At 32.9% G+C, this 24676-nt stretch overlaps 4 protein-coding genes across 6 annotated transcripts; 1 reads left to right on the plus strand and 3 right to left on the minus strand.

The window, feature by feature from the left end:
* Positions 1 to 1433: 1433 nt before the first annotated feature.
* Positions 1434 to 10414, minus strand: LOC126837941 (glutamate receptor ionotropic, kainate 1). Of its 2 annotated transcripts, none has more exons than XM_050571956.1 (17): positions 10130 to 10414; positions 7981 to 8136; positions 7735 to 7919; positions 7495 to 7658; positions 7282 to 7423; positions 7111 to 7221; positions 6779 to 6802; positions 6536 to 6688; positions 6231 to 6449; positions 5857 to 6148; positions 5640 to 5778; positions 3863 to 4003; positions 3451 to 3649; positions 3155 to 3386; positions 2585 to 2700; positions 2353 to 2508; positions 1434 to 2285 (listed from the first exon to the last, which is right to left on the minus strand). In XM_050571956.1, the coding sequence occupies exons 1-17, from the start codon at positions 10239 to 10241 to the stop codon at positions 2253 to 2255; spliced, it is 2574 nt and encodes an 857-aa protein (XP_050427913.1). In that variant the 5' UTR covers positions 10242 to 10414; the 3' UTR covers positions 1434 to 2252. The 2 variants fall into 2 exon arrangements, with proteins under 2 accessions (XP_050427913.1, XP_050427914.1); XM_050571957.1 differs by lacking the exon at positions 3863 to 4003 and adding an exon at positions 5355 to 5492.
* Positions 10415 to 11257: 843 nt separating this feature from the next.
* Positions 11258 to 15363, minus strand: LOC126838861 (uncharacterized). Its single transcript, XM_050573625.1, has 3 exons — positions 15194 to 15363; positions 14316 to 14472; positions 11258 to 11451 (listed from the first exon to the last, which is right to left on the minus strand). Exons 1-3 carry the CDS (start codon positions 15290 to 15292, stop codon positions 11351 to 11353), a joined length of 357 nt encoding a protein of 118 aa, XP_050429582.1. The 5' UTR covers positions 15293 to 15363; the 3' UTR covers positions 11258 to 11350.
* Positions 15364 to 18242: 2879 nt separating this feature from the next.
* On the plus strand, positions 18243 to 20212 carry LOC126838128 (cell-death-related nuclease 7). Its single transcript, XM_050572277.1, has 7 exons — positions 18243 to 18446; positions 18537 to 18717; positions 18824 to 19067; positions 19150 to 19353; positions 19554 to 19659; positions 19731 to 19863; positions 19929 to 20212. Exons 1-7 carry the CDS (start codon positions 18349 to 18351, stop codon positions 20031 to 20033), a joined length of 1071 nt encoding a protein of 356 aa, XP_050428234.1. The 5' UTR covers positions 18243 to 18348; the 3' UTR covers positions 20034 to 20212.
* LOC126838125 (cytosolic 10-formyltetrahydrofolate dehydrogenase) lies at positions 19440 to 24609 on the minus strand. 2 transcript variants are annotated; one of them, XM_050572273.1, is made up of 15 exons: positions 24361 to 24609; positions 24124 to 24265; positions 23699 to 23933; positions 23464 to 23629; positions 23306 to 23410; positions 22998 to 23222; positions 22716 to 22927; positions 22367 to 22646; positions 21827 to 22161; positions 21555 to 21748; positions 21268 to 21461; positions 21073 to 21192; positions 20669 to 20919; positions 20376 to 20575; positions 19441 to 20118 (listed from the first exon to the last, which is right to left on the minus strand). In XM_050572273.1, the coding sequence occupies exons 1-15, from the start codon at positions 24415 to 24417 to the stop codon at positions 20063 to 20065; spliced, it is 2772 nt and encodes a 923-aa protein (XP_050428230.1). In that variant the 5' UTR covers positions 24418 to 24609; the 3' UTR covers positions 19441 to 20062. The 2 variants fall into 2 exon arrangements, with proteins under 2 accessions (XP_050428231.1, XP_050428230.1); XM_050572274.1 differs by lacking the exons at positions 24124 to 24265; positions 24361 to 24609 and having other exon boundaries at positions 19440 to 20118; positions 23469 to 23629; positions 23699 to 23822.
* Between the last annotated feature and the right edge of the window lie 67 nt (positions 24610 to 24676).

A 24676-nucleotide genomic window follows, 5' to 3' on the forward strand; every position in this document is an offset into this window, starting at 1 on the left:
TTATACACTCCGGAACTTTTAGCATAATATGCCAAATAGAACATAATATAATATAATTTAAAACGAGGACAAACACACAGTTATATGAGCTTTAAATAATATATACTTGTTTTTTAAATAAAAATACCTCAAATGGTTAAAACCACGGTGTACTTCACTCTTTTCTGATTCTAGTGGGCCGGTAAGGGGTGGAAACTTGTTTCCTTATTTATCTTTTCGACGGTAGTTTTAAGATTTTAAATTTGAAAATTAGGTTAACTGTAGATCTAGTGTAACGCTTAAACATATACAAATAAGATTTTCTTGAAAATCTGTAGTCAACATTTTTATTTATTAGGGAAAAAAAAAATACACATTAATCGTAACAGCCAAGTTTCTATTTAATTAAAAAAAAGTCAATAAGTATTTAAAAAATATTTTCATTATATTGTTAACTATAATATTGGGTAATAAATGATTACAGGCAGACGATCAATCCTGTGCTGCTTTTTAGCTTAAGTTAGCCTATACCAATTTTGTATCTAGTACATATTGAAATCACGTACAATAATATTGTCTGCGCGATTCAACAGTAATCACATTTAGTGTATACATTTTAACAGAGTTGTTACCCCAATTTATTAAGAAGTTTGCTGTAGACAATTTTGGCAAAATAATAAAACAGGTATACAATAATGGTATATGACTAGCATAGTGTCTATTTTCCAGGTTTTTCTGTCTTCACTGTTATTGGCCAACTGTTAACAGTCTGTACTTTGTCTGTAGAGAAGGAAGATCATGAAATTTAAAAAAATATATATATATTATACGACGTTCGTCGTTTTTTTTTTTTTTTTGATACTATAATAATTCAATAGTTTTTTATTAAAGTAAATAATTTAAAAAAAGTGAGTTTTGAACAAAATTAAGCTATTAGAAGTATCAACAAAAACCGACGACATATGGTGCATAGTAGTGGCCCAATTTTTCAAAACTCAACGATTACTACAAAAAAAAAAGGAATGATGGTTTAAGAAATAGTAAGTTTTACATCTAAAATTACAACTGTGTGACGTCTTCTTAAACATAAACTCATAAACTGACCAACTCATAAGTCATAACTTATGCTACAATTTACTTTTTAGAACCGTAAAGGTTAGGTTAGGTTTGGTAAATACACAGTTGATAGCCAAATTATTTATTTATTTAGTTTATTAAATTAAATTAACTAATATACTAATTAAACTTTGACTATATTACTCACAATTTACAAAATTTTGTTTTTCTTTAGATAGTAAAAACATAATTCATTATTGTAAATAAGAATTTATAATTATTCAAAACTTACACACGTCAACGTGCTTGTGTGTTTTTTTAATAATGTAAAACGAATTGTATTAGATTAAACAATTAAACAGTATATAAATTATTATTAACTGTAAAGTAGTAAAAATGTATTAGATGTTTTATAAACTTATAAAAAAAGGTTTAATATTCAGCACCTCATATTGGTAAATATAAATGATGTACTCCACTTTGGGTAAATAATACCATTGATTATGTAATTATTACATAATACAAGAACACATTTTTTACTATTATATTCTAAGAGATTAACAAAGTGCAATACTTTTTAATAGATACTTAGTTTAGGAAAATGTATACAGATTTTGTAATTTAATAACAAACATATTTTAACAGCATTCATTGTGCGTTCTACGTCTTGCGGCTCTCGTTTTCATTTTTTATATTGAAGTTAAAACTTTGGAAGGTGCAACGATTTAAGGGTTTACATTTTTTTTAAGAATTCAACTCAAAGAGAAGCGATGAGAATCAAAACAATAATTGTCAAATGAAATTGGCAATAAAAACTCTTACTTAATAGAATTTAATTGTACAAATCGATTACCCTCAATGGTTTGCCTTCTTTCAACAGAAAAAAATATCTACATTAATGAAAATGTATTAAACGCTAAATACTTTGTGAATGAAAGTATTCCAAATAAGTGTTTAGTGGTCTATTGTATTACATTGCTAACTAAAGTTTTCGTTACGAATAAGAAAATGTTGATATTGTTTAAGTGTAAAATGGTTTTTCCATATTTTTATGATTTTAAAATAACATTTGAGCCGATTTTTTCGACGTCATATCAACAATATGTATATCTTGTCAGCTCGTGTATGGAAATATCTATCGAACAATTTTGTTTAAGGCTACGAATGTGTCGAGCTTGACGCTTTTTATTTTAGATCTGGTACTGATCATATTACTATTATTTTCTGTACTTGGTGTGATATTTAATGATCTGGAACAAAAATAAAGTACTCATAAGTGTTATAAAGACGGTAAAACGTCGTACGAAAACGATATACCCTTTCTTCGACAGCTATTTTTCTTGACTTCCAAACGAACTCGAAAACAGCTACTACACAGGCCACGCCCATTCCACCCATAAGCACAACGAACACTCCGCCGACGTTGGCCAGACCTAACTCGTTCGCCGCACTGTTACTCTTCGAAGTGTCGTCCTGAAAAACCCGTAAGTCATAAGATAATAGCATAGTAAAAATCTGTAATGGACTGTTGAGGAAACCATCGACTTACGCGACAAGAGCCGCCCCCTCGTTTTTCTTTCCACCATTTCGTCTTGAGCTTGTGCAACTTGCCGACTTCTTGTAGTTTTAAAATAGCTCCACTAATTGCCGTCCTGTACGGTGAGTCTAACGGTACAACAGGGAATAGGCAAACGTTTAAAATTACTATTAAAAATAGCCATCCAGTGGAAGTAGGTGTTATTAACTTGGCAGGGTTTTTAGTTTCTTTTAAAGATACCTAACGAGTTTAAGTTTTTTGTCAATTAAGTTTAGTTCTAGTTTTAATGTGGAAAACATGTTTTTGGATCACGTCACAGAATTTGTGAATATATCATATATGATAGGAAATAAGAGATAAAAGATTATAGGTACGAGATATCCAGAGGAAGGATATGAGGGAAGGTAGGAGTAGACTAGAGGCGAAAGGAATGGATATGGTCACGTCAATGAACATAGAGATAGCGACGGACAGACGGACACGGGTGGTGGTGTGACTTCTATAAAGTCTCACAGCTAAAGGCGAGCCACTAAAATGCCATTCTGCCAAAAAACGTCCCCGGGGTATCGGTACAACACTTACTCGGGGGTAAAGCAATGCCGTATCCTTTGGAATCCAACAGGCCTCCGACCTGGGTGAGCTCACAGTTGCGTTCGATCACGTATTCGATGCTGGTTGATTCCATCAAAAACGCGTAGTTTCCCTTACCCTTGATCACCCTCTCCACGCCCTCGGTGTTCGAACCCATGAACACACTGGGTCTGGACGATTCCATGAACGACCACATTCTCTGGTAGGTGACGAAATTGGAATCCTGCGAACGAGGAAGGGCGTTTAGGCGTTTACACACGTTCAAAGGAGGACTATATTATACTTACTCGGAAGAACGCAGCGGTCGAACCCCCTCGGAGGGCGCCGTATTTGATTTTGGTCTGTTTCGCCAGGTCTTCGGCGCTCTCGATTGGCGAATCCATTCTCTCTACCGTGAGGAAAGCGGCCAAATTGGCGGTGTACGAAGAGATCATGATCAATGTGAAGAACCACCACATTCCGGCGACTATTCTGGTTGAAACCGCCCTTTGAAAACGACAAAATAACCAAAGTAAATATAACTGCCATCGGCGGGGATGATATCGTGCAAGACGTGCAGCAAAAGACTATATTTTAAGAGGAAAAACCGAACTAAGTATACGACTACATTACAGCAATACTATATTATTATTAGCGAGGCAGAGGTCGAGTAGGAAGATCGGCCCTCTGAGCCGGAGCACGGTAAACGCGTTTACTCACTTGGGCGCCATGTCGGATCCCTGTTGCATCAGAGAGCCGATCGTAAACCACAGAGAGTTGTTCAGGGAAAACTTGTTCTCGAACACATCCGGGGCGTCCGAGTTGCAAGGATGCGGGTTCTCCCATTCGTACGGGCTAAACCTAAACACAAAAACATGCAAAATTCTACAAAAGCAGTTTTAACTAAATGTTTGCCCAATACCGCTATCTAGTAACGTGCTCAGGAAAGATAAATACCAAAGTCCCAAGATTTATTAATATTTGTATATTAATACATAATACCCATGCTCATATGTACACCGTCTTTATATAAATTATAGAAAATAAATGTTTTTTTCCACCAAAATGGCTTTGGCTCATAGAAAAAATTGTATACGTTAAAAATAATACCTTGAAGCTTATACGAATTAATCGGGTAATTAAATTGTCATCGTCGAAATTTATTTAAAATAATTTTGTTTTAAATAAATAAAACTTGTAAACTTAAAATTTGTATGTATACTTATTATTATTATATTAAGCTGTGTACGAGTATTTAAGTAAAATGTTGTAGATGAATATTTTTAAAATAACGTTACTTGCGGATTTCAACGAATCCGAAATGTAGAAACAATTACCTTTTTGGATATTTGTTTTTTTTTAAATTATTTTTGATCAAACATACTTACTAGGATACATGACTTCAAATTAAATAAATATTAAGTATTTATATATAAGATATTAAAATGGCTAAAATAGCGTTTTTTTGTGAAAATCGAATTCCTACCACTTTATTTAACTTTAATTTTTTTTTTAATAAATAATAATTGTAATTATTGACTTAATATATCATTTAAAATAAGTATAGAGTACAGAGTACACAAAAGTACAGTGTATTGGACTTAGATTTTCATAATTCTATTTTTAAACGCCATAATAAGAGTTTGACAAATTTTCACAGGTTTTTAAATTTGTATTCTCGATTTTCAGTAATGTTATCATAAACCAACGTCCAATGCACTCTACAGAAAGTATTATCTTTCAAAAAAAAAACCTATTGTAATTAGACTACTCTAAGAAGTGTGAGCGTTTTTCTTGGGAATAGTAAAAATAATGTACGCTAAAACCTATATTTAATAGGTGATACAAATAAAGCTAAAAATAAGGTGACATAACGGAAACTTAAACATTTCTCATAGTTTGTGACTGCAATTTTTGCGAACAGGACTCATAATGTTTACTGATGCAAGATAAAGTCGAATGAAAAAACTTGTGATGTAATATTAATAAAATTAAAATAAAGTTGACCGTAGGGATATAAGGGCTTGCTTCCAATTTATAAGACCCAAATATCTGGCACGTTACTATAATATGGTATTAGTACAGTAATAATAGTAATAATAATATATGTATAAAGGTAAATTTGGCCGGCTACTGAAGTCGTTTATACGTGTATTTAAGTCATTCCGTGTTCTAGGCTAGAATAGTTCTCCGTTCTACCAGGCATTCTTACTTAGGCAGTATATCGCATCCCTGTTGCATCAGTGACCCAAACGCAAACCACATACAGTTCATCAGGGAAAACTGATTTTCTAGGTTATCGGGGTCTGGGTTACACGGATGTGGATTGTACCATTCGTACGGTGTAAATCTTTTACAAATTATCCAATAGAGTACATTACATTTCGCAAACAAAAGTAATTCAATAATTCGCAGTAATTAGTATTAATATAAATCAATTTCGTTATTAACATCTATATATTAGTACCGATTAAAATTGTATTGAATTAGAAGTTACCTCGCCAAGATGTACAGGAGAACAGAGACGCCAAGGTAGGCAGTGGCCATGTAAATCCAAACGTCCAACGACAGAGGCGACAAGAAAGAGAAAAGGTTCGGCGGCTGTTTAATCGGTTTTCGGTACAATATACTTATGCCTAGAATAATTTGTAACAGCATATACAATTATCGTCTTCAATGCAAACCACCCATTTCTAGTTTCCAGAAAAACATACCTAAGTTCATGAAGGGCATGGTGAAATCGACGGCTTGTTCACGGTCGTAGGTGATGGTCAAATCGGCTACCACCAAGTCGGCTCTCTGCGACAACAGTTCGCCCATCATGCCGTCCCATTCTTTGTTCTCCTGGTTGTAAGATCCGTACCGGCCGTCGGGAACTAGCTTCAGCGTGTAGTTGAATCCAAGCAGTTTGGATATCTCATGAATCAAATCTATAGCGTATCCTTCAAACTGATCGTTTCCGACCAATTTCTGACTGGATTCCCGTCGCATGGTGTACGGCGAACTCTGTTGAACGAGGGTCAAATACAAAACTTATACCGAGGCAATATAAAACCACCGTGATCACCGACAAAACTAAAATGCTTACCAGCATTAATGTGACTACAAGGGTCTTGTTGTGTAGATTATCAACGATGTTGGAATATGCCTCGACAAAGGACCTCGTAAAGTTGATGCCTTGAGAAGAGTTCCAAGTGCCTATTTTCGTAAGACCTTCTTTGTTCACCTCGACCACGTCCAGTTCGAAGTCGGTTCTGAAACCTTGATTGTCGAACTTAATGACACCGGTCAAACCGCTGATCTCAACCTATTGAAACAAACAAAAAATCACTGTGTGAATTAGTGTTGTCCTTAAATTTAGTTCTGTATGTGTGGGTGCGTTTTTGCTATTACGATTTTCATATAATTGATTAAGCTGTATCCGTGAGGCCAAGTGTCCGAAGCATCGCAACTCAACGGTTTTATATCGATTTTCTGGCTGCTGTCCAAGTCGTGGAGGGCTCTGGCGAACAGATGAACGGCGTCGTAAATTAACGCCGTTTCCGTCTAAATGTGGACAAACAAATAGAAAAACATTATCGTTATTAGCAATGAATTTCGACAAGTATCAATCGTTAAACATTTCGTTATACTTACCGACATAACAGTAAAGTTTTCCTTCTGAAAAAACAAAACATAAAAACGGTATTTTATCAATTTAATTTTCGTTTGTTTTTAAATAACCTATTGGCAATTTCAATTATTACAAAAGTGTTTTTGACTCTAACCGCGCTGTTTTAAAATATATCGATGCCGGTGTCGACCGATGGAAAGAATTATCAGCGAAATGGAGTTTTGCAAAGTCCAAGTATTTACAGCCCTATTAGATAAATAATTCATCGATATATCTACATTACTGTAGCTACAAAATCACGTCACTAAATAATTGAAACTGCCTTTTTGTTTTTTTGTTAAGTACATTTATTTACCCATTGTCGTAGTACTTTTTGTACCATCGGCGTGTCGGGGTTCACCAACCGAAAGCCGGTGATGTTCGTGCCGCCGTACTTGAACTCTTCCAGATCAATAGTGTGCAAGTCCTAGAAACAATAGGAGTAAAGTACAAGCCGAACAGCGCCGTAAAAATGTGAGAATTCTACCAGAGACGTGATCAGATAGCTGTGGTAATCGCTCATCATTCCTATTTGCTGGGCTTGTTTCAATACGTCGTATATCTTTTCCGTGGAACAGTCTAAGACGATATGAGATTCGGCAGAGTTTTTTATTTGTTTCAAAAGTGGCCTGGCAATCACAAAAAAAAAAACATGGTAGATGCATTTCCACTAGAGCCATACATTTTCTAGCAGACAAACCTGTGATCTCGTCCCGAACCTAGTTGCCGAATAGTTATCGGGTAAGCGGACAGCGCAGCGTTTCTGGATTTCAAGAGCTCCTGTAACCTCACCAGACCTTCGTTGTTCTCGTATATAATAGTGAACGATTTCCATCCCCATTTTTTTACCAAGTCCAAATAAGCCTGATGGTAGCAATCAAGATGAATCAATCAAAAACATACCCTCGCACGCTATACTATATAAGTATGATAACGTTACCTTCGACAGAACCGTCGGATGCGGAAACAGGTTGACCAAACAACTCTCTCTGCGGAGTTTATAGTCCCACCGCATTTCCAAATGAGGTATTTCCATGGTGTCGCATATGGATTGGACGTGACTGGATATTTGTGGTGATTGGGGACCGAAAACGGCGGCCACGCCGAGTCTGAGAAGGCTGCACACTGTAAAATACGAAAACGATTTGAAATACAAAGTAACAAAACAAATCAAACGGACGCCTACCCCTTTTGGAAGCATGGAAACTGTCTTGTGGTGAAACCCTTTCGATCTGACCAGTCAGGTTGGACCTGCTGAGAATATTCCTGTTCGAATTAACATCCTGAATGGCATGTTTAAAAACATTCTCTTGGTTCAAGTCGTTCGGATGAAATAATGCTCCTGGAAAAACAATTTGTATTAAACGCTACTTTTATGATTTATGCCTTTTTAACAGTCACAGGTTCTTCATATTAAAAATACCTCAACCATCAATCATACAAACCAGCGCTACACAATGGAATAATAATTCCTACGTACATCATAATTTATAAATATTGTGCTTTGAAAACTATTAAACTCTAAAACTGATTTACTTTATATTAAGCCCTAGTGTAACTCGATCAGCTAATTTGTTAAAAGCATCTTAACATTTAATTTTAGTAGTAACAACTTAACAACAAATTTAGCTTTAATGTCAAATTTTTCGAAAAGGCAAATACCGAATTATTTAATAAATAGATGATATAAAGTACTCTTAAAACGTATATTTTTAAATCAACACACAGTAAAATTGGTACAATATTATAAAAAAAATTCTCATCGAAGCGTTTTTTAAAAAAGAATATTATTATATCAAAGGAAAACTGAGAACAATTAGAGAGATAGGGGTGAGTGATAGGGGGTGAGAGACAGGGGTAGGAGATAGGGGTAGAATATGGGAGGTGAGAGATAAGGGTAAGATATAGGACATAAGAGATAAGAGATATATTGTACGTTCAACGTTCAAATTAGAACTAAATGATAAATTTAAAATAGTTTAAGGGCCCAAATTCTCTATGAATTGTTTTAGCCAGATGTTAAACACTACAATATTAGCCAGAAACTTGATGTTTTAATATACTAGCTTGTTACTGCTTCTTAATATACTATATCATTATCTATAATTCCACTACTCTAAATTTATTCGGTACTTCAACGAGACATGAAAATGCTCTTTCGTGGTTGCAGACTCGGCTGAAAAACTTTTTTGATTTGCCAACGTTTATCCATAGTACTATGTTTAATAACAATTTCATACAAACGTGGAACTAATTTAAAAAAGTCATAGAGCGCTGTAATTTTACATGTCAATTTTGTTACCGCTTTTGTCGATTTTTAAGGGTAACTGATAAGGGGTGAACTTTTTAAATTGTATACTACCCACGAAGTGTACCTTTAAGTACGATTTCTGATCTACAGACTTGTTGCATGAAGAAATCGGTTCAGCTGTTTAAAAAAATATTGTGGGCCCAAACAAAAAAATCTAGTCATTATAAAAACAATAACTTTTCAGTTTCGCATCAAAAATCTATATCTAATGTACAATCGATACTTTTCACCTCCACGTTGTGCGGGTTTTTGTGTCGTTTAGGAGTAAAACATTGTTATAAAGTATACTCTTATAGGGCCTTACACTAGCACTTATTAAGGCGCATTGTATAGGCAATTTTTCACTGAAACTTAATATTAAGCTGTCGTTTTTAAACGTACATATTACCACAGAAAAGAAAGGATCTGTTTTAATAATTAATTTCTTTTTCAACTTTTATAACTCATATAGGATCTAGTTTTGTACAAAAACATACGTATTTCTACTTCGAAGAGAACTTGCATAAAAATACTCTGATTTAAGTTTTGGAAAAACATTTGAATTTTTCATAACATTTTCAAGGCATCGATCGTGGCACAATTTTAAAACTTTTTTTAGATAATTCATTATTTCAATGTAAAAAACTGCAATTTTTAACTTTTTTAAACTTTAACTTTTTGAATAAATTAATTAACAAAAAAATCAACGTTCGATGCCTTGAAAATTTTAATATTTTTTCAAAACTTAGATCTGAATATTCTAGCAACAGTAGGTACGTTTGAAGTAGAATGAGTTATTTGCGACTAAAAATATGCAGGTGTAGACATGCTCCTTACACGAATATAAGTATATGATTTATGTATAGCTTGTTTAAGCAAAGGATTATATCATCGAATGAATTACGAAAGGCAGTAGCAGTTATGTTAAGTTTTTATTTTCTTCAATCAAACTATACTTTCTCGGTTCTAGGCACGTGTTCGACTTCAACACGAACAACACAAAACAAAGCCCTTCGCGGTAACAATTTTCGGATACACAACTCACCGACTTTGATGACGTCCGGAAGTGCGTCTACTCGGCCCAAGTCGACCGAGTATAAACAAAACATCATCCAAACGATCCGAACCGTGGCTTTTACCGGTTTACCGGACGGCATTTTCACTGTTGATCGATTCGTCTCGGCAAAGACAATTCGCAAAGACCTACTCGCAATTACACAACAACGCCGGGAACGTCCATGACGAACGCAACGTTTGCCGTCTCAAACTTTAAGCGCCCCACTGCCGAGATGTACAGCACATTTGGCGTTTCCAACAGATACACCGCCACCGCCATTGATACCTTGCAAATCACATGCGCCGATCTGGAAAATGCAGAGTCTGTGCAGCGCTGCTGCGGCGGCGGCGTCACAATAATCGCTAGCGTCGCGCCACCACAGCGGCCTTTGCGCCTTTGCCCTCCCCTCACGCCCGTCTCCCGGACGAAAATCGTTTGTCCGGAAAATGTAAATAAAAACACCTCCCCTTTGGCGCGATCGTTTAGCAATAGAATTTATCTCGCGGGACCTTATTTTTAAAAAAAAAAAAAAAAACCCCGTTCGAAATAGCGTCTTACTTCTCTCTCTCCTCCTGCCCACCTTCCGGAAGACGTTCGCCGGCTATAGCGTTAGGACAGCTTGGCGATATTCGGATAAAACCAAAACCGCTCGTCTCGTGCAATATCCCCTCCCCCGTAGGTGCTACATGGGGGGGGGGGTTGAAATTTTCTTTTTCCCAGTTCGGGTCGCCAGCGGTTGCCAACAGCAACACTACACAGACTACGGGGCCGCCGTGGGATTACAATCGATCCGAACTAGTAGAACGAGACGGAGAGAGAGACAACCGGGTTATGCGTGTATGTTGTTTACCATGCGATGTTCGTTATTTATTTTGTCGAGACGGTATATATATTTATGTGTGCTGCTTATTAGGCAAACATCACTGATGCACTCCATTTACCAATGGGCGTAACCAGGGCCTGATTTAGAATTTTCGAGGCCCGGACAAAAGGCCCGTTTGCACGTCAAATTTGAATACATTTTTTACATTTACACCACCTTATACATGACAATTTTTCGTAGGGTAATTAATTAAGTATGAACATGTTGAAAAAAAACAAAAAATACTCATAGAAGCTTCGAATATGAAATAATATATTTCCTAATAAATTGATAAACTATAAAATTTCATATTGATAAAATCGCTTTGACACGAATCTATATAGATTTCAAAGTTTCAATTCAGTTAGACTCGATGATGCCATATCTTTTTGTTTTTGTTTTGCAATGTACTCCAAAAATCCCTTGTAATGAACTTCATTTATATTGTCTAAAACAAAAAAAAATTGTGCGTTGTTAGAATATTTACAGCAGTTACACGGTGCCCAGAAAAAACTATTAAAAGAGACAAAAATTATTAAAAAATACTAGCCACCATACTTCAGTTATAAGCATTATATTACAATTATTTATTTCATTTGCAATTTACATCAGATACTTTGTATAACTCGTTTTTGCTGTATTATACTAAGCAATGTATAACGACAGTCGACAGAGTAGTATTTAAAAGGCAAATTGGTATAACTTAAATTAAAATTGTTGTTGTTGACCCATTTTTTACTAGTTAAAATTTAGTTAAGCTATAAATAGTTTTTACAAATTAACATTAAAACTTTATTTTAGATAAATATTCAAAAAGTAATTTCCATTGTAATGGCACTGGAAAGTCAAAGGGTTAATAGTCAAAGCATAAGTCATTTCCCAAATAAATCTATACGTAAAACTAAACTTAAGTATACTATTTTATAATGAACGAAAGATGTATTTTAAGAAAAAGTGAAACTATACAACAATAAAGACAAATTTTGATAAAAGTGAGATTTATAATATGATTCTTTTTAATTTTTCCGGACTACAATGCGGTTAGAGTTTATTTTTTGATACATATTTTTTATATTTTACGAATAAATAGTAAAATTTGTAAGATTCAGTTTTTGTAAATACAAATGAGAATTCTCCCTTAAACTAACTGTCTCACATTTTCGCATCAAATTTAAAAAAAACTATTATTATATGATAAACAAATTTTATATACTTGTATCCAAAACATTTGGCTTTGGCCTTTGATGACTAAATATGTGTAAAACAAACAGTGAAAATGTTCAATAAAATATTATAATGAAAAAAAAACAACATTTTTTTTATTTGTTTTTGAACCAAACTTCTGGTTTTTAACCTATGTATTTATACATAGTTTAAAATATGTTGTTGTTATAAGGTAAAAACATATTTATTTGTTAGTATTCTATCAAGAAGCATTCGTATAGTATATATATATACATATGTATAAATGTATAAAATCAGATAATTTGGTATCGATTTTATAACACGTGTTCTGGTAATATAATATACCTAATATCTGTTGCTTTTAGTATTTATTAAACCAATAAATTTGTACATAGGTAACCTTCATATTTTCAAGTTTAATATTAAAACATATTATTATTTGAACAATACACGTGCAACATATTTTTCTGCTTATTTATTATAACTTAGATTGTACTTAGACTGAGAGGCCTCTATCCTCTTAGAGTTTTCAATCTCAATTCACCTCAAGCAATTTTTATCAATACGTCGAATTTGTATTTTTATAATAGATTTCAGTTCCTGACGAGTATTTTTAAAAATATACCATATCCGATTTCATATAACTCACTCTCCACCCTTCCTCCCGTCCTAAATTATAAATTTTAATAACAAATTATTCTTAATTTGAAAAGTTAAAGAACACGTATATACGTTACCATTTGAGTTTCAAAAGTTGATAATACTAGATAATATTAAAAATAATAAAAACTAAAACATTGTCTAATATTAGGCCGTTAAAAGAATCACCTGAGTATACCTATTATAAACATGTTTTTTTTAGTAAAACCATTGGTATAACTTAGGTAAACATTTTTCACTAGAATTCGTGATATTAATAAACATACAGCATACTAGTCACAACAAAAGTACATTATTATATACATTCAATATCATCAAAAACAAAATAAAACACTTAAATAAGACAAAACAACAAATGCATAATGTTTCTTAAATAAATAATATTTTTGTAGAGGATTTCACTGTAAACCTATATTACTACTATAAGCCGAAATTGACTTACAATCAGTCACATAGATGACATGTGGTTACGGTTAAGTCGACTGACGAAATATCATTGAATTTAATTGTCTTTTATATTGTTTTACATTTTGCAACTAAGCATTAAGTTAATTTAATTGTTTAGTAATCAGTCTCGAGTCGTCGGAAGCACTGCCCATATTTATTTTTTTTAATTTACCTATATTGATGACGTGGGCATCATATAACAATAGGTACTATTATATTATTACTAACGCTCAGCCCCTAGACCCCTCCGCCTCAGGGTGGGTAGGTCAAAGATTCCGAGAGGGGGTGCCACGGTATGTGAAAGACAGCGCACATCGGTTCCTAGGGAGTAAAAAGTTAATAATTTGAATGGTTTATAAAAATGTAATGGCCAATCACAGGCCACTAAACAATGTCAAATGCCACTAACATATATTGGTTCATTAAACCTTTACTGAACGTTTATGCAAGTCGCAGCCCGCCATAAATGTTTTATATGTTATCAATGATACATTTGTAAACAACAATTGATGCAAACATAAAATACACCAACATCATCGATAAGACTATCATGAAATCAAAACGATATTCTGTCACTATTAGTTTGTAACGAATCTCTTAAATGCTACATGTTCCTTTTCAATACTTATGTATTATTAGATTATGTAGAATTTTATGCAATTTTACAGATGAACAAAATTGACAGGTGTATAAAAATATACCTACTGTACAAAAAAAATGCGATTCTATCAGACTTTGGGCCGCTGCCTGCTACTCGCGTCCGCCACTCTATTCCCCAATTTTATAAATACAAATTATTTTCTTTTCTTAAGAATTGAGAAAATATAGTATACCAGACAGCCGCTCGCACACACACTATGATATTATTATATTAAATTATACGACAATGAATACTATGTATGAAAATTAACAACGCCGTGTTTAGATTATTTTCTTTCCCAAATTCACATATTATAGCTTACAAGATGACCGCTTAGTATTTTATATTATAGAAGAAGATTAAGTCTATTTAATAATTACTTAAGTCTGTTGGAGACAAATTGTTGTCTTGGCCATATTTGTATAAAATCTCGGCATTTTCTTTATTTACAACTTCCAGTACTTCAGCCGTAGTAAGTGTACCTCCCTGTGGATAGCCGAAATGGCTTAAAGCTGAGTTAAAAGATATGTCTATAGCCTGAAAAGAATTGAATCGCGTCATTTAAAAATGTTTGCTTGATATAATATAACATTATACATTATAACAGGTAACTAATTTTAAACGTTATGAAATATATAATATGATGACAGGATTTTAAATCTTCTTAGATAGTAATGTATTCTGGTTCATCTTGTATGAATCGTCTGTATTATTCATACATAAAATATCCAGAATTCAGAACACTACAGAATGTTATCCTAATAATTGTTTGTATGAATAGCTATGTCAAAATATGATTTATTCTTTTTTATTTCAAAAATTAAGTCAAAATATTCGTACAGCTAAATAAACAATTCTTAAATAATTACTAGCTGACCTAATAATATTTTTCAATGCTTCTACAATAATTACATTCAAAATGTATAAAATCATTCGAATAATTTACAACTATGATAATTTTAGAGAAAAAAAATAACAAATTGGACAATATTACCTTGTGCAAAAAAAAAAAAAAATCACATTAACAATTGTTTAGTTGAAACATTTCATTCTAGTGATCCCAGTTTCTGTTTCATAAAAACAACTATTGTACAAAAAAAATAAAAGCAAGTCGCCTTTTACATGGGTTTGCCTTTAAAGACACAATATACAACCCGGTTTTGTATAAAAAAAAAAGTAACTTGTCAAAAAATAATAATAATCGTTATTTAATTGATTTAAAAAAAATAAATAAGAAAAAATACCAAGATAAATTTACTTTAAGGTCTTCTATGTCGTCCACAGTAACTTTGCCGCTTTGAATTACCGAGTAATTTATTGCGAAGCATAAAAAGAAAAACATGTATTTTATATTCATATTGTTTTCTTCGAGGCTTTAAAACGGGTGTTTAAATTAAAACTATAAATTCGAAACTTTAACTGTTGTAAATGCTGTACGACGGCTCGTTTTATAGGCAATTTCCGAACACAACATGTTACATACCTATTTTAGTTTCTTAATCAAACAATTGCATAGGCGCAATTTCAATTTTTAACTTGGGGGGCTGGACATTTTTTTAAAATATATATATAAGTAAATATATTTTTGTATTTCAAAATTGTATGCATAACCTAATTTTTTTGGGGGGGCTAAGCCCGTATTTGCGCCTATGAACAATTGTTAATACACAGACAACAAGTACACATGTGTATGCAAAGTGGTGCATTATTTGTTAATATTTCATTTAAATATGTTTTTAAGTAAACTATTATACGTGATTCATTTCATTTACTTATGATTCAACTTTTTCAATCGTGACTAATTTAACTATTATTCGCGTTATGAATATAAAATACATGTTATAAAAATATATTTTTTAACCAGGCTAAAAAATATATTCACATGTGTCATTAGCGATAACTGGATAATATTTATTACTAATTACAGTAATAAATTTTGTCAATTTTCTGCGAGTTTCTGGAAAAACATAAGGAATTTAATTTAAAATTTCAGAAATAGGACTTAAATTAGGATTTGTTGTGAAGCTTTTTGCGGATTTAAAATCAAACTAAGCAAATACTATTAATTTTAAACTATCGAATGTTAAAGAAAAGTATTTAAATAGCAACAATTGAATAGCGTTATTCAGAAAGCAACCAACCCACCAAAAAAAAAATCAAGATTTTAGTTTAACTAGTGTAGCATAGATTTTTTTTTTTTGTGGGTTGATTGCTTTCTGCATAACGCCATTCAATCGTAATACAAATAATTAGTATTAGAGGAAAGAAAAACGAAAGAAGTTAAGACAATATCATTATTAGAGTCGCTAAAGCGTTGATCGAACTCATTCACAAATCTAAAATAAAAATCAGTGCAAACTAATCTCAAAAACAATGGCTGAATGATAAAATAAGTTAAAAAACAAAATATAGTATCGTCGGCAATATAACATATTGTTTTTAGGATTGAACCTGCTCCTGAATGGTTAGTTTTTACTTTTAAAGCTATAATTTTAATTCTTTGCAATTATTATTTTTGTTACCCGATGCTTCTTATTTTAATTTTAATAGACTTACTTAAATCTCAGCCAGACACCACAATTTGAAGTTTTTTTTTTTTTTTTTTATTGATCTAGTAATAACATACAATCCGGCATCTATGGCCATTAGTTTCAGATGTGGTGGAACAAAAGTCATTTACAATAGGTATACATTATGTTTGCGTATTCTAATAATTAAGAACAAAGGAAGAGAATGTGTAATTTTTAAATTAAGTTATATAAGTCAGTTGATTTTAGGAAGTCGATCATCTTGGCATTGTTCTCGGGTTCTGGTCCTAGTGAAGTGTCAAGTGTCGCATCGATTCCAATCCTTTGTCTGTCTTGTTCGTACTTGAGGCATTCGGTTAATATGTGTTTCACGGTCAGTCTTACACCGCAGGCTACACATATAGGAGTTTCTTCCTTAGCCATTAGATAACCATGGGTTAGTCTCGTGTGTCCGATTCGCATGCGGTTTAGTACTGTTTCTTCTTTCCTTTTTAGAAAGCTGTTAATCCATCGGTTGGTGGAACTTTTAATAGTGTTCAGTTTGGTAGTTTGTTGCTTCCATAACTGAAGCGATTTGTCGTTGGACATCTCATTAATCTGGGTTTTTAAGTCATCGTATGTTAGCCCTGGTATTAATGTTACTTCCGCATTTTGGGTAGCAATTTTAGCCTGTTGGTCGGCTAACTCGTTACCTTTGATGCCTGCATGTCCATGAACCCACATGAGCGTGATTTGTTTGTTCATAGTTGAGGCTTCGTTTAGTTTGTTTTGAATTTTTGTTGCGATATCGCCGGGATGGAATTGGTTTTTGATGCTGTTGAGGGTACTAATTTGAAGTTATAGTTATTTAACAATAGGTTTTAATAAAAACCAAACTGCCACATTTGCTTTTTGTGGCAGTTTACCATTTCAAATCAAATATTTTATTCGTCACAGAGAGAAATGTGGCAATTTTCTTTTCCTTTTTTAATTTATTTATTTTTACAGCGCAAAATGTGGTAGTTAATTGCTTTTTACCGGTGTCATCTGGTTAAGAATTATTATTAGATAGGTATGTTAAAAGTTAAAACGCCTCAAATCGAAACGAGGCAGTCTTGATTTATTATGATTAACTGTAAAAAAAATAACATCTAACTACGCAATATCTAAAAATGTGGCTGTATTATATTATTTAACGGTAACCAGTACGACGACAATAAGGATTGAAGATTTACTTTGATTGTGAGATCATGTCCGGGCGATTTGTTGGTTGGTAATTTATTGATTTTGTACTGCACTTCAGCTGGAGAGATAAGTTTGTCAGGAAGCGCCATTGAGAGAGGGGTTAATAGGAACTCCTTAATTTTCTTAACTTGATAAGGAGGCGGGGCAATGGGATGAGGTTGGAAAACAGTTACCTATCCGCAAACAAGGTGAGCTACGTGAAAATAAGAGTGAGAAACGTTAAAAAAATCTTTGAAAATACCTAATTTACCAAAAACCATTAACTTTTCAGCTGTACAGTGATAAAACCAAACCATCAAACCGTACAGACACCAACTTTTATCTATTTAAAAAATATGTTATCATGAATAATGTATTATACTAGACAACATGTTCATTGTTCCATAGTTTAATCCTATATTACTTATACTTGTTGACAGTTGAAGTAACAATAAATATAGTAGGTACATCCGCGGCGGGAAAAATGTATAAAATAGATGCAATTATACCTATATTATTATTATATACGGACAAACAGTACACACTCGTTGACCTTTGTCCAAGATAAGAAATAACGATATGGCTTTTAACACGACAGATTAAAATACAATTTTTTACTAAATAAAATCAAACGGATCATTGTTACTTGTGTTTCAGCATTGTCAAAACGTTTGTTGTGAACATGAAATTTGTATTTTATATTTCAATCGCCTTGACAGCGGTCGTGGCATTTGGCGACAAACTTCAGTGTAAAAATCCCAGTGGACAACCAGTGGATTGGTATATTTTAAAATGATTAATTAATACAAGAAAAAAAACACTATTAATTCAATTAAAATTATTATCATATTACACTTGTGATGTTAAAAGGTTCGTGGCTATCAAACTTCCGAAACTTCAAGGAAACTTTTCCGATGGAACAGGGTACATTTATATGGATTCACAGAATAAGACCCCTAGTTGGTCGTACCATCAAGCGGTAACAATAGAAAATTCTGCGATGGGTCACAGCGTCTCTCAGATATACGTCTCTTCCGAGAGTCAAAATGACGTAATTAATTATTATTATTATTATTTATACAATAAGTACCTTCTTAACAAAACAATACTTCATTATTTTATATTTGTATATTACTTATATTGTATAATTACTGTAGACCCTGATGTGGTTAGTGTATAATGACGAACCGACCAATGGACCGGTGCAAATGACTTTGGGTCACACTAAAGGAATGGTTGCAGCAGACAAGGATTCTGGCTATTGGTTAGTGCATAGTGTACCCAAATATCCTCAGCTGCCTTATCAAAATAATAATTCGTACACCTATCCGCCAACAGGAGTGAAATTTGGTCAAAGCTTTTTATGTTTATCCATGCTATCTCAAGAACTTGATAAAGTCGGTTAGTACGATTAATACTATAATTTCATTATGTAAGGCTATAACGAAAATAACTGGATTTGATTTTAAAAAATTCTATGCAGGTGATCAAATTATAAATAACGAAGCCAAGGTGTATGGCAGTCATTTTGGTAAAAATCTCCAAGACATATACCCCAAGTTGTATAATGCCACTCAGCCACATGATGTACCTAGTAGCGACATCGATCCTGTGAGATTACAGCATTTACAGACTATCAAAGGTTTCAAGGTGTTATCCATAGCAAAAAATAGACAATTTGGAAAAGGTAGGAAAAAAGTAAAATTATTTAATTTTTTTATAAATAATTATAATTATCAAAAATTATTTTTACAAAATGTATGACAAAATAAAAATTTAAAATTATTTAAATTTTAATAAAAATAAAAAATGTAATTAATAACAATTAGATATTAAAAAAAATTAATATGCAAGAATTAAAAAAATAATGTATCACAAATATTATAGATTTGTATGAAGATTTGGTAACCAACCTAGCACAATCGGATCTATACACAGAAACTTGGTTGAATTCGAGAGACAGGTTTAACTCAAGTTGTTCTAATAAATTCAAGTACGTAAAAACCAAACGGAATAAAAAAGGTATTAAAAAAAAAATTTTAAACATGAACTTATTTTACACAGAACAATGAATATTAAATCGATAGTCATGAAGGGTGTAAAACTTAGGTACAAATCGTCTAAAGATCATTCAAAATGGGCTACTAGTGTAAATAATTCAATCCCTTTAACTTGTATTGGAGATGTCAATCGAGCCGTAAGTTAAAAAATGGTTTTAAAACTGAAATGTATGACAATATTAATTTAAGTATATTTTTATAGGGCGATCAAACTCGACGAGGTGGTGGCACTGTGTGTATAGATTCGTTGATCATATGGAATGAATTCAGAAAACTCGTTGACAACATTGAGAAATGTAATAACTAATATACTCACTTTTTCATTTAATTAATTACTCAATACTCTACTGTAACACATTTAGTTTTTAAGTACTCGTTCAATGCTTCTTCTCCTGAAACATTTTAATATCAAACATTTTTAGTGTACCTATTCATGTTGTTAGTAATTATTAATTAATCAATAAAATTAATTTATAAACTCTCAAACTTTTAGCATAGACTACATAGAACATGATATATACTTTAAAACAAAGGCATTATATATCTGAAGTTTGAAATAAACGGATCTACAATGGTTCGGATTCGAATTAACGAATGTTAAGCCCAGATACACATGTATATAAAAACACATTACAAATAAAGTTTTTACCTAAGTCTTTGCCAAATCCAGATCTTTTGAAACCTCCAAACGGAGCAGCAACATCAGTCTTGTTGTAAGTATTAATGAACACTGTGCCGGCATCAATTTTTTCAGCAAATCTCAACGCTTTGCTGATGTCTTTTGTGAATATGCCCGAAGACAAGCCATACTCGGTGGCGTTAGCTCTTTTAATGATGGCATTTAAATCACTACACAATGAATATATACATATTTTAAAAATAATACATCATAAAATAACAACTACAGTAATGTTATACATTTCTGCTTTAGAGCAGTGTTACCTGCCGCTAAACCTGGATACTGCCATGATTGGTCCAAACGACTCTTCTTGTGCAATAAACATATGATCTTCAACGCCGGTAAATACGGTTGGTTCGAAAAAATAACCGGGTCGGTCCAATCGCTTTCCTCCAATTCTTAAAACGGCGCCTTCGTTTTGTGACTTTTTACAATAACTAATCAATTTATCCAAATGAGCTTTGTGATTTTGTGGTCCATGATGTGTTTCACGATCTAACGGGTTGCCAATTTTCTAAAATGTCAATTAAAAACCATTTTTTTTTTAAACATTATTTGATAGCAATGTTTTTTTTAAAATACCGGTAGATTGATAAATAGATATTATTACAACATAATAATTTTCTATAACTATAAATAGAACAATTGATATTTTATTATGACTTACAATTTTTTTAACTTCTTCAACAACTCTATTTACAAATTCATCATGTATATTAGACTCCACAAATATTCTGCCAGCAGATATGCAATTTTCTCCCTTGTTGAAAAACACGCCTCCCATGCTCTGAACAATCAAAGTAAGCAAAGTGTGCTCAATTAAATATTAAAATGTTTTGTGTAATTTTAAACATATATTTACCATCCTAATGGATTTTTCTAAATCACAGTCGTCAAATATGACTAGAGGGGATTTCCCGCCGAGTTCCAGAGAAACTTTCTTGAGATTTGATTCTGAGGCTGCCTTCATAATTAAATGACCTGTTGATGTGCTGCCAGTAAACCCTACTTTTCTTATATCCGGATGCTCGGCTATTGCTTTCCCAGTTTCGGAACCTACAACAGCATCCAACCATAAATCAATTTTATCATTAAGAATGTTAAATTACCTAACATAATATTATAAATCGTGTAAATAATATATTTTACCAAGTCCAGGGAGAATATTTATGACCCCAGGCGGAAAGCCTGCCTCGACAGATAATTCAGCAAATTTTAAAGCGGTAAGTGGAGATAATTCTGTTGGTTTCATAACAACAGTATTGCCAGCAGCTAAACATGCCGCCATTTTCCAAGATAACATCATTAAAGGATAATTCCATGGAGTAATTATACCACAGACCCTATTAAAATAAAACCACTAATTTAAAATAAAAATTTTAAATATATTGAAAAAAAATTGTTTTTCAAAAATATGATACCCAATAGGTTCTTTTCTGGTAAAAGTTAAGTTTCTGTTCGGTCTAGCGTGTGATATTGGTACTGTCTGTCCGTGTATTTTGTCAGCCCATCCAGCAAAATATCGCCAAACATCGATTGACATGCCAATGTGAGTCTTTAGTGCCAAAGTGTAAACTGCACCAGAATCTATAGACTCTATTGTTGCTAATTCTTCTTTATTCTTTTCCAATAGATCTGCTATTTTATACATCAAAGCCCCTCTATCTCTTGGACTCATTTCAGACCATTCATTATTAAAAGCTCTACTGGCTGCATCAACTGCTCGATCTACATCATTTTCAGAAGCACATTGAACCTAAACACCATAACATAGATATCATAATTGTCATCATCATCATTGTCAACATCTTTCACTTTGTAAAAGTTTTGGCTGCCATCAAAGCAATGGTTTCTACACGTAATCGCTCTTTGGGACGGATTTCCAATCCGTTGCCAGGGAGATATCATAACTGTTATCAGCTAAAAATGTAATTAAAACAACAATAATAGCGTATAATTACCAAACAAATAACAGATTCATTTGCAGGATTAACGCACTCTATTGTGTTGCCCGACTCGGAGTCGACAAACTGGCCGTTGATAAAAAGTTGCTTAGGAAATTGTAATTTCATATTATTGACGTCCATTTGGACTGGATCGTATTCTATGCGCTTATTACCCTCTAATGTACCCCTGGATCTTTTTACGAATGTGTTGCAAAATTCATGAAAAACTGGGGACATGTATACATCATCATTTTTCAATGTCAAATTCAGTTTATCTTTTATCTCTTCAATTAACCTAAATTGTATAAATTGCAGACATTAATTGTTTTTAACGAGTAACCAACTAAAACAATAAAATATTTACCGAACTACGTCCATAGAACCAGCACCGGTTTGAAAGAAATGTGTTTCTTTGACTATATTTGTGTTTAATATATTCTTCCAAATATTTTCCAAAACAGAAACCATAGCTTTTTCCTCTTCGGTGTATTCAACAGCTTCTTGAACCTTATTTTTTTTACCATAATTACTTGCGGCCATCATTTGTCCATCCACAGATAGTCTACTGATATTTAACTAGAATAAGATTAGAAAAACTATTTAACATTCACTTGTGTTACTTATTATTAATATTCAAATCTCTTACTTGTTGGCCATTAGCGCAAGTCACAATTAGACCGTCGTCGTGAATAATACCAGGTTTTTCAAGACCATCTATTAAGACTTGATTACCTTTGGGTGTTTTTACAGTCCACAACATTGATTTGAATAGTTTCACTTCTTTGTTGTCCAGTAGAGCCGAGGCTCCTGGGGAACTGTCTAGACCTCTTATGAAATTATGCACTTCTAATCCAGTTTTCGACCAATCCACCTACAGTATTATTTTATATGTATGTTACCAAACAATAGATTTGTTACAAGTGTATCTACTATTACTATTATTCATTTTCATACCTTTTGCAATAATTTTTTTCTTATTGACGGCTCAAACGAAGCGCCTTCAGTAGACTGAGGTATTACCGGGGCCGTTCCATTAGCAACCATATTAACAGCTTCAGCCTAAAAACAATACATTAATAAAAATTAGTCTTCAAATATACATCCATCCATACCATACTCTTAATTCCCTCTGGATACAAAAATCTATTATAAATAGAATCAACAGTATCATCGGGTAAAACAGGACATGATTTCTGTAAAAGTATTGGTCCGGTATCGAGTCCGTCATCTGCCCAAAATATTGAAAACCCTGCTTCGGGGTCACCGTTGATTAAAGTCCTATAACATGCAATGTGTTTAAGATTAAAGTAAAATAGGAACAAAACAAATTATACTAATATTCATTACCAATTTATGGCACTGACTCCTCTGTGTTTAGGTAAAATTGAAGGGTGATAACATATACTTTTATGTTTTGGATGTTCTATAACTTCCATAGGAATGAATTGAGAACAAAACGGCAATACGTTGAGGTCCGGGTTTACTTTTTTATATTGTTCCAAAATTTCAGGTAAAGCGTTTTCACCTTTACGCCAGGCTTTGATTTTGAATACGGCTGTACCGTCTTCGGATGCAACCGCCGCTAAAAAGATAATAATAAGAAATAATAAAACGTCCGTTAGAAAAATGTAGTCTATTTTTAGTGAACATTAAATGAAATTTTACAAAGGTCTAGGTAAACTTAAATTGCATTTTTTTTTTAACTTAAGTTTACCATTTTAAAAAAAAATGGAAAATATAAATTGTGTTAAGACTTAATATAATAGACTCACCTAAAGGATCTTGTCGATTCCCTTTGTCCAGTACGGTGAAAACACCGACAACACGATGGCCATTTTTCAATAACAATTTATATACTTCGGCGGCAAACGTACTCTGTCCGATTATGGCAACGTTAAGATCTCTGTGATTGGACTGGAAAAACGCGAAACGTTAGTTAAAGTGGAAAATATATGCAATAGTATAGTATTGTGTAGGTAAGTAAAATATAATGTCAACTGCTTGCTTACAAAACCAAAACCAGAGCTAGGACGTCGATTCTTGATCAATTTGTTGAGCATAAACATTTTCGGACTAATAAAAAACGGAAGCACTACCTAAACGAGACGATAATTGTCTTGTAATTGTTTTAAGTAGACTCGAGACCAAGTCAAGTGGCCACGCGGCAATAACCAAATAATAATTTTTGGCTCTGCTGACATTTAAATATGCCTAATGCCCTGATGCCTGAACCGGTGATAACGTGGTCATTGATCCGAATGCACAGATAGAGATAGTAATTATTATCTATATATATGTCTGAATTTGAACGTTATCAATTAGATA

Source organism: Adelges cooleyi, unplaced genomic scaffold (genome assembly GCF_023614345.1).
Source record: "Adelges cooleyi isolate 19-005CV unplaced genomic scaffold, UGA_ACOO_1.1 ACOO_flye_CR_arks_rails_tigmint_CR_PRNA_30, whole genome shotgun sequence".
Classification (NCBI taxonomy): domain Eukaryota; kingdom Metazoa; phylum Arthropoda; class Insecta; order Hemiptera; family Adelgidae; genus Adelges; species Adelges cooleyi.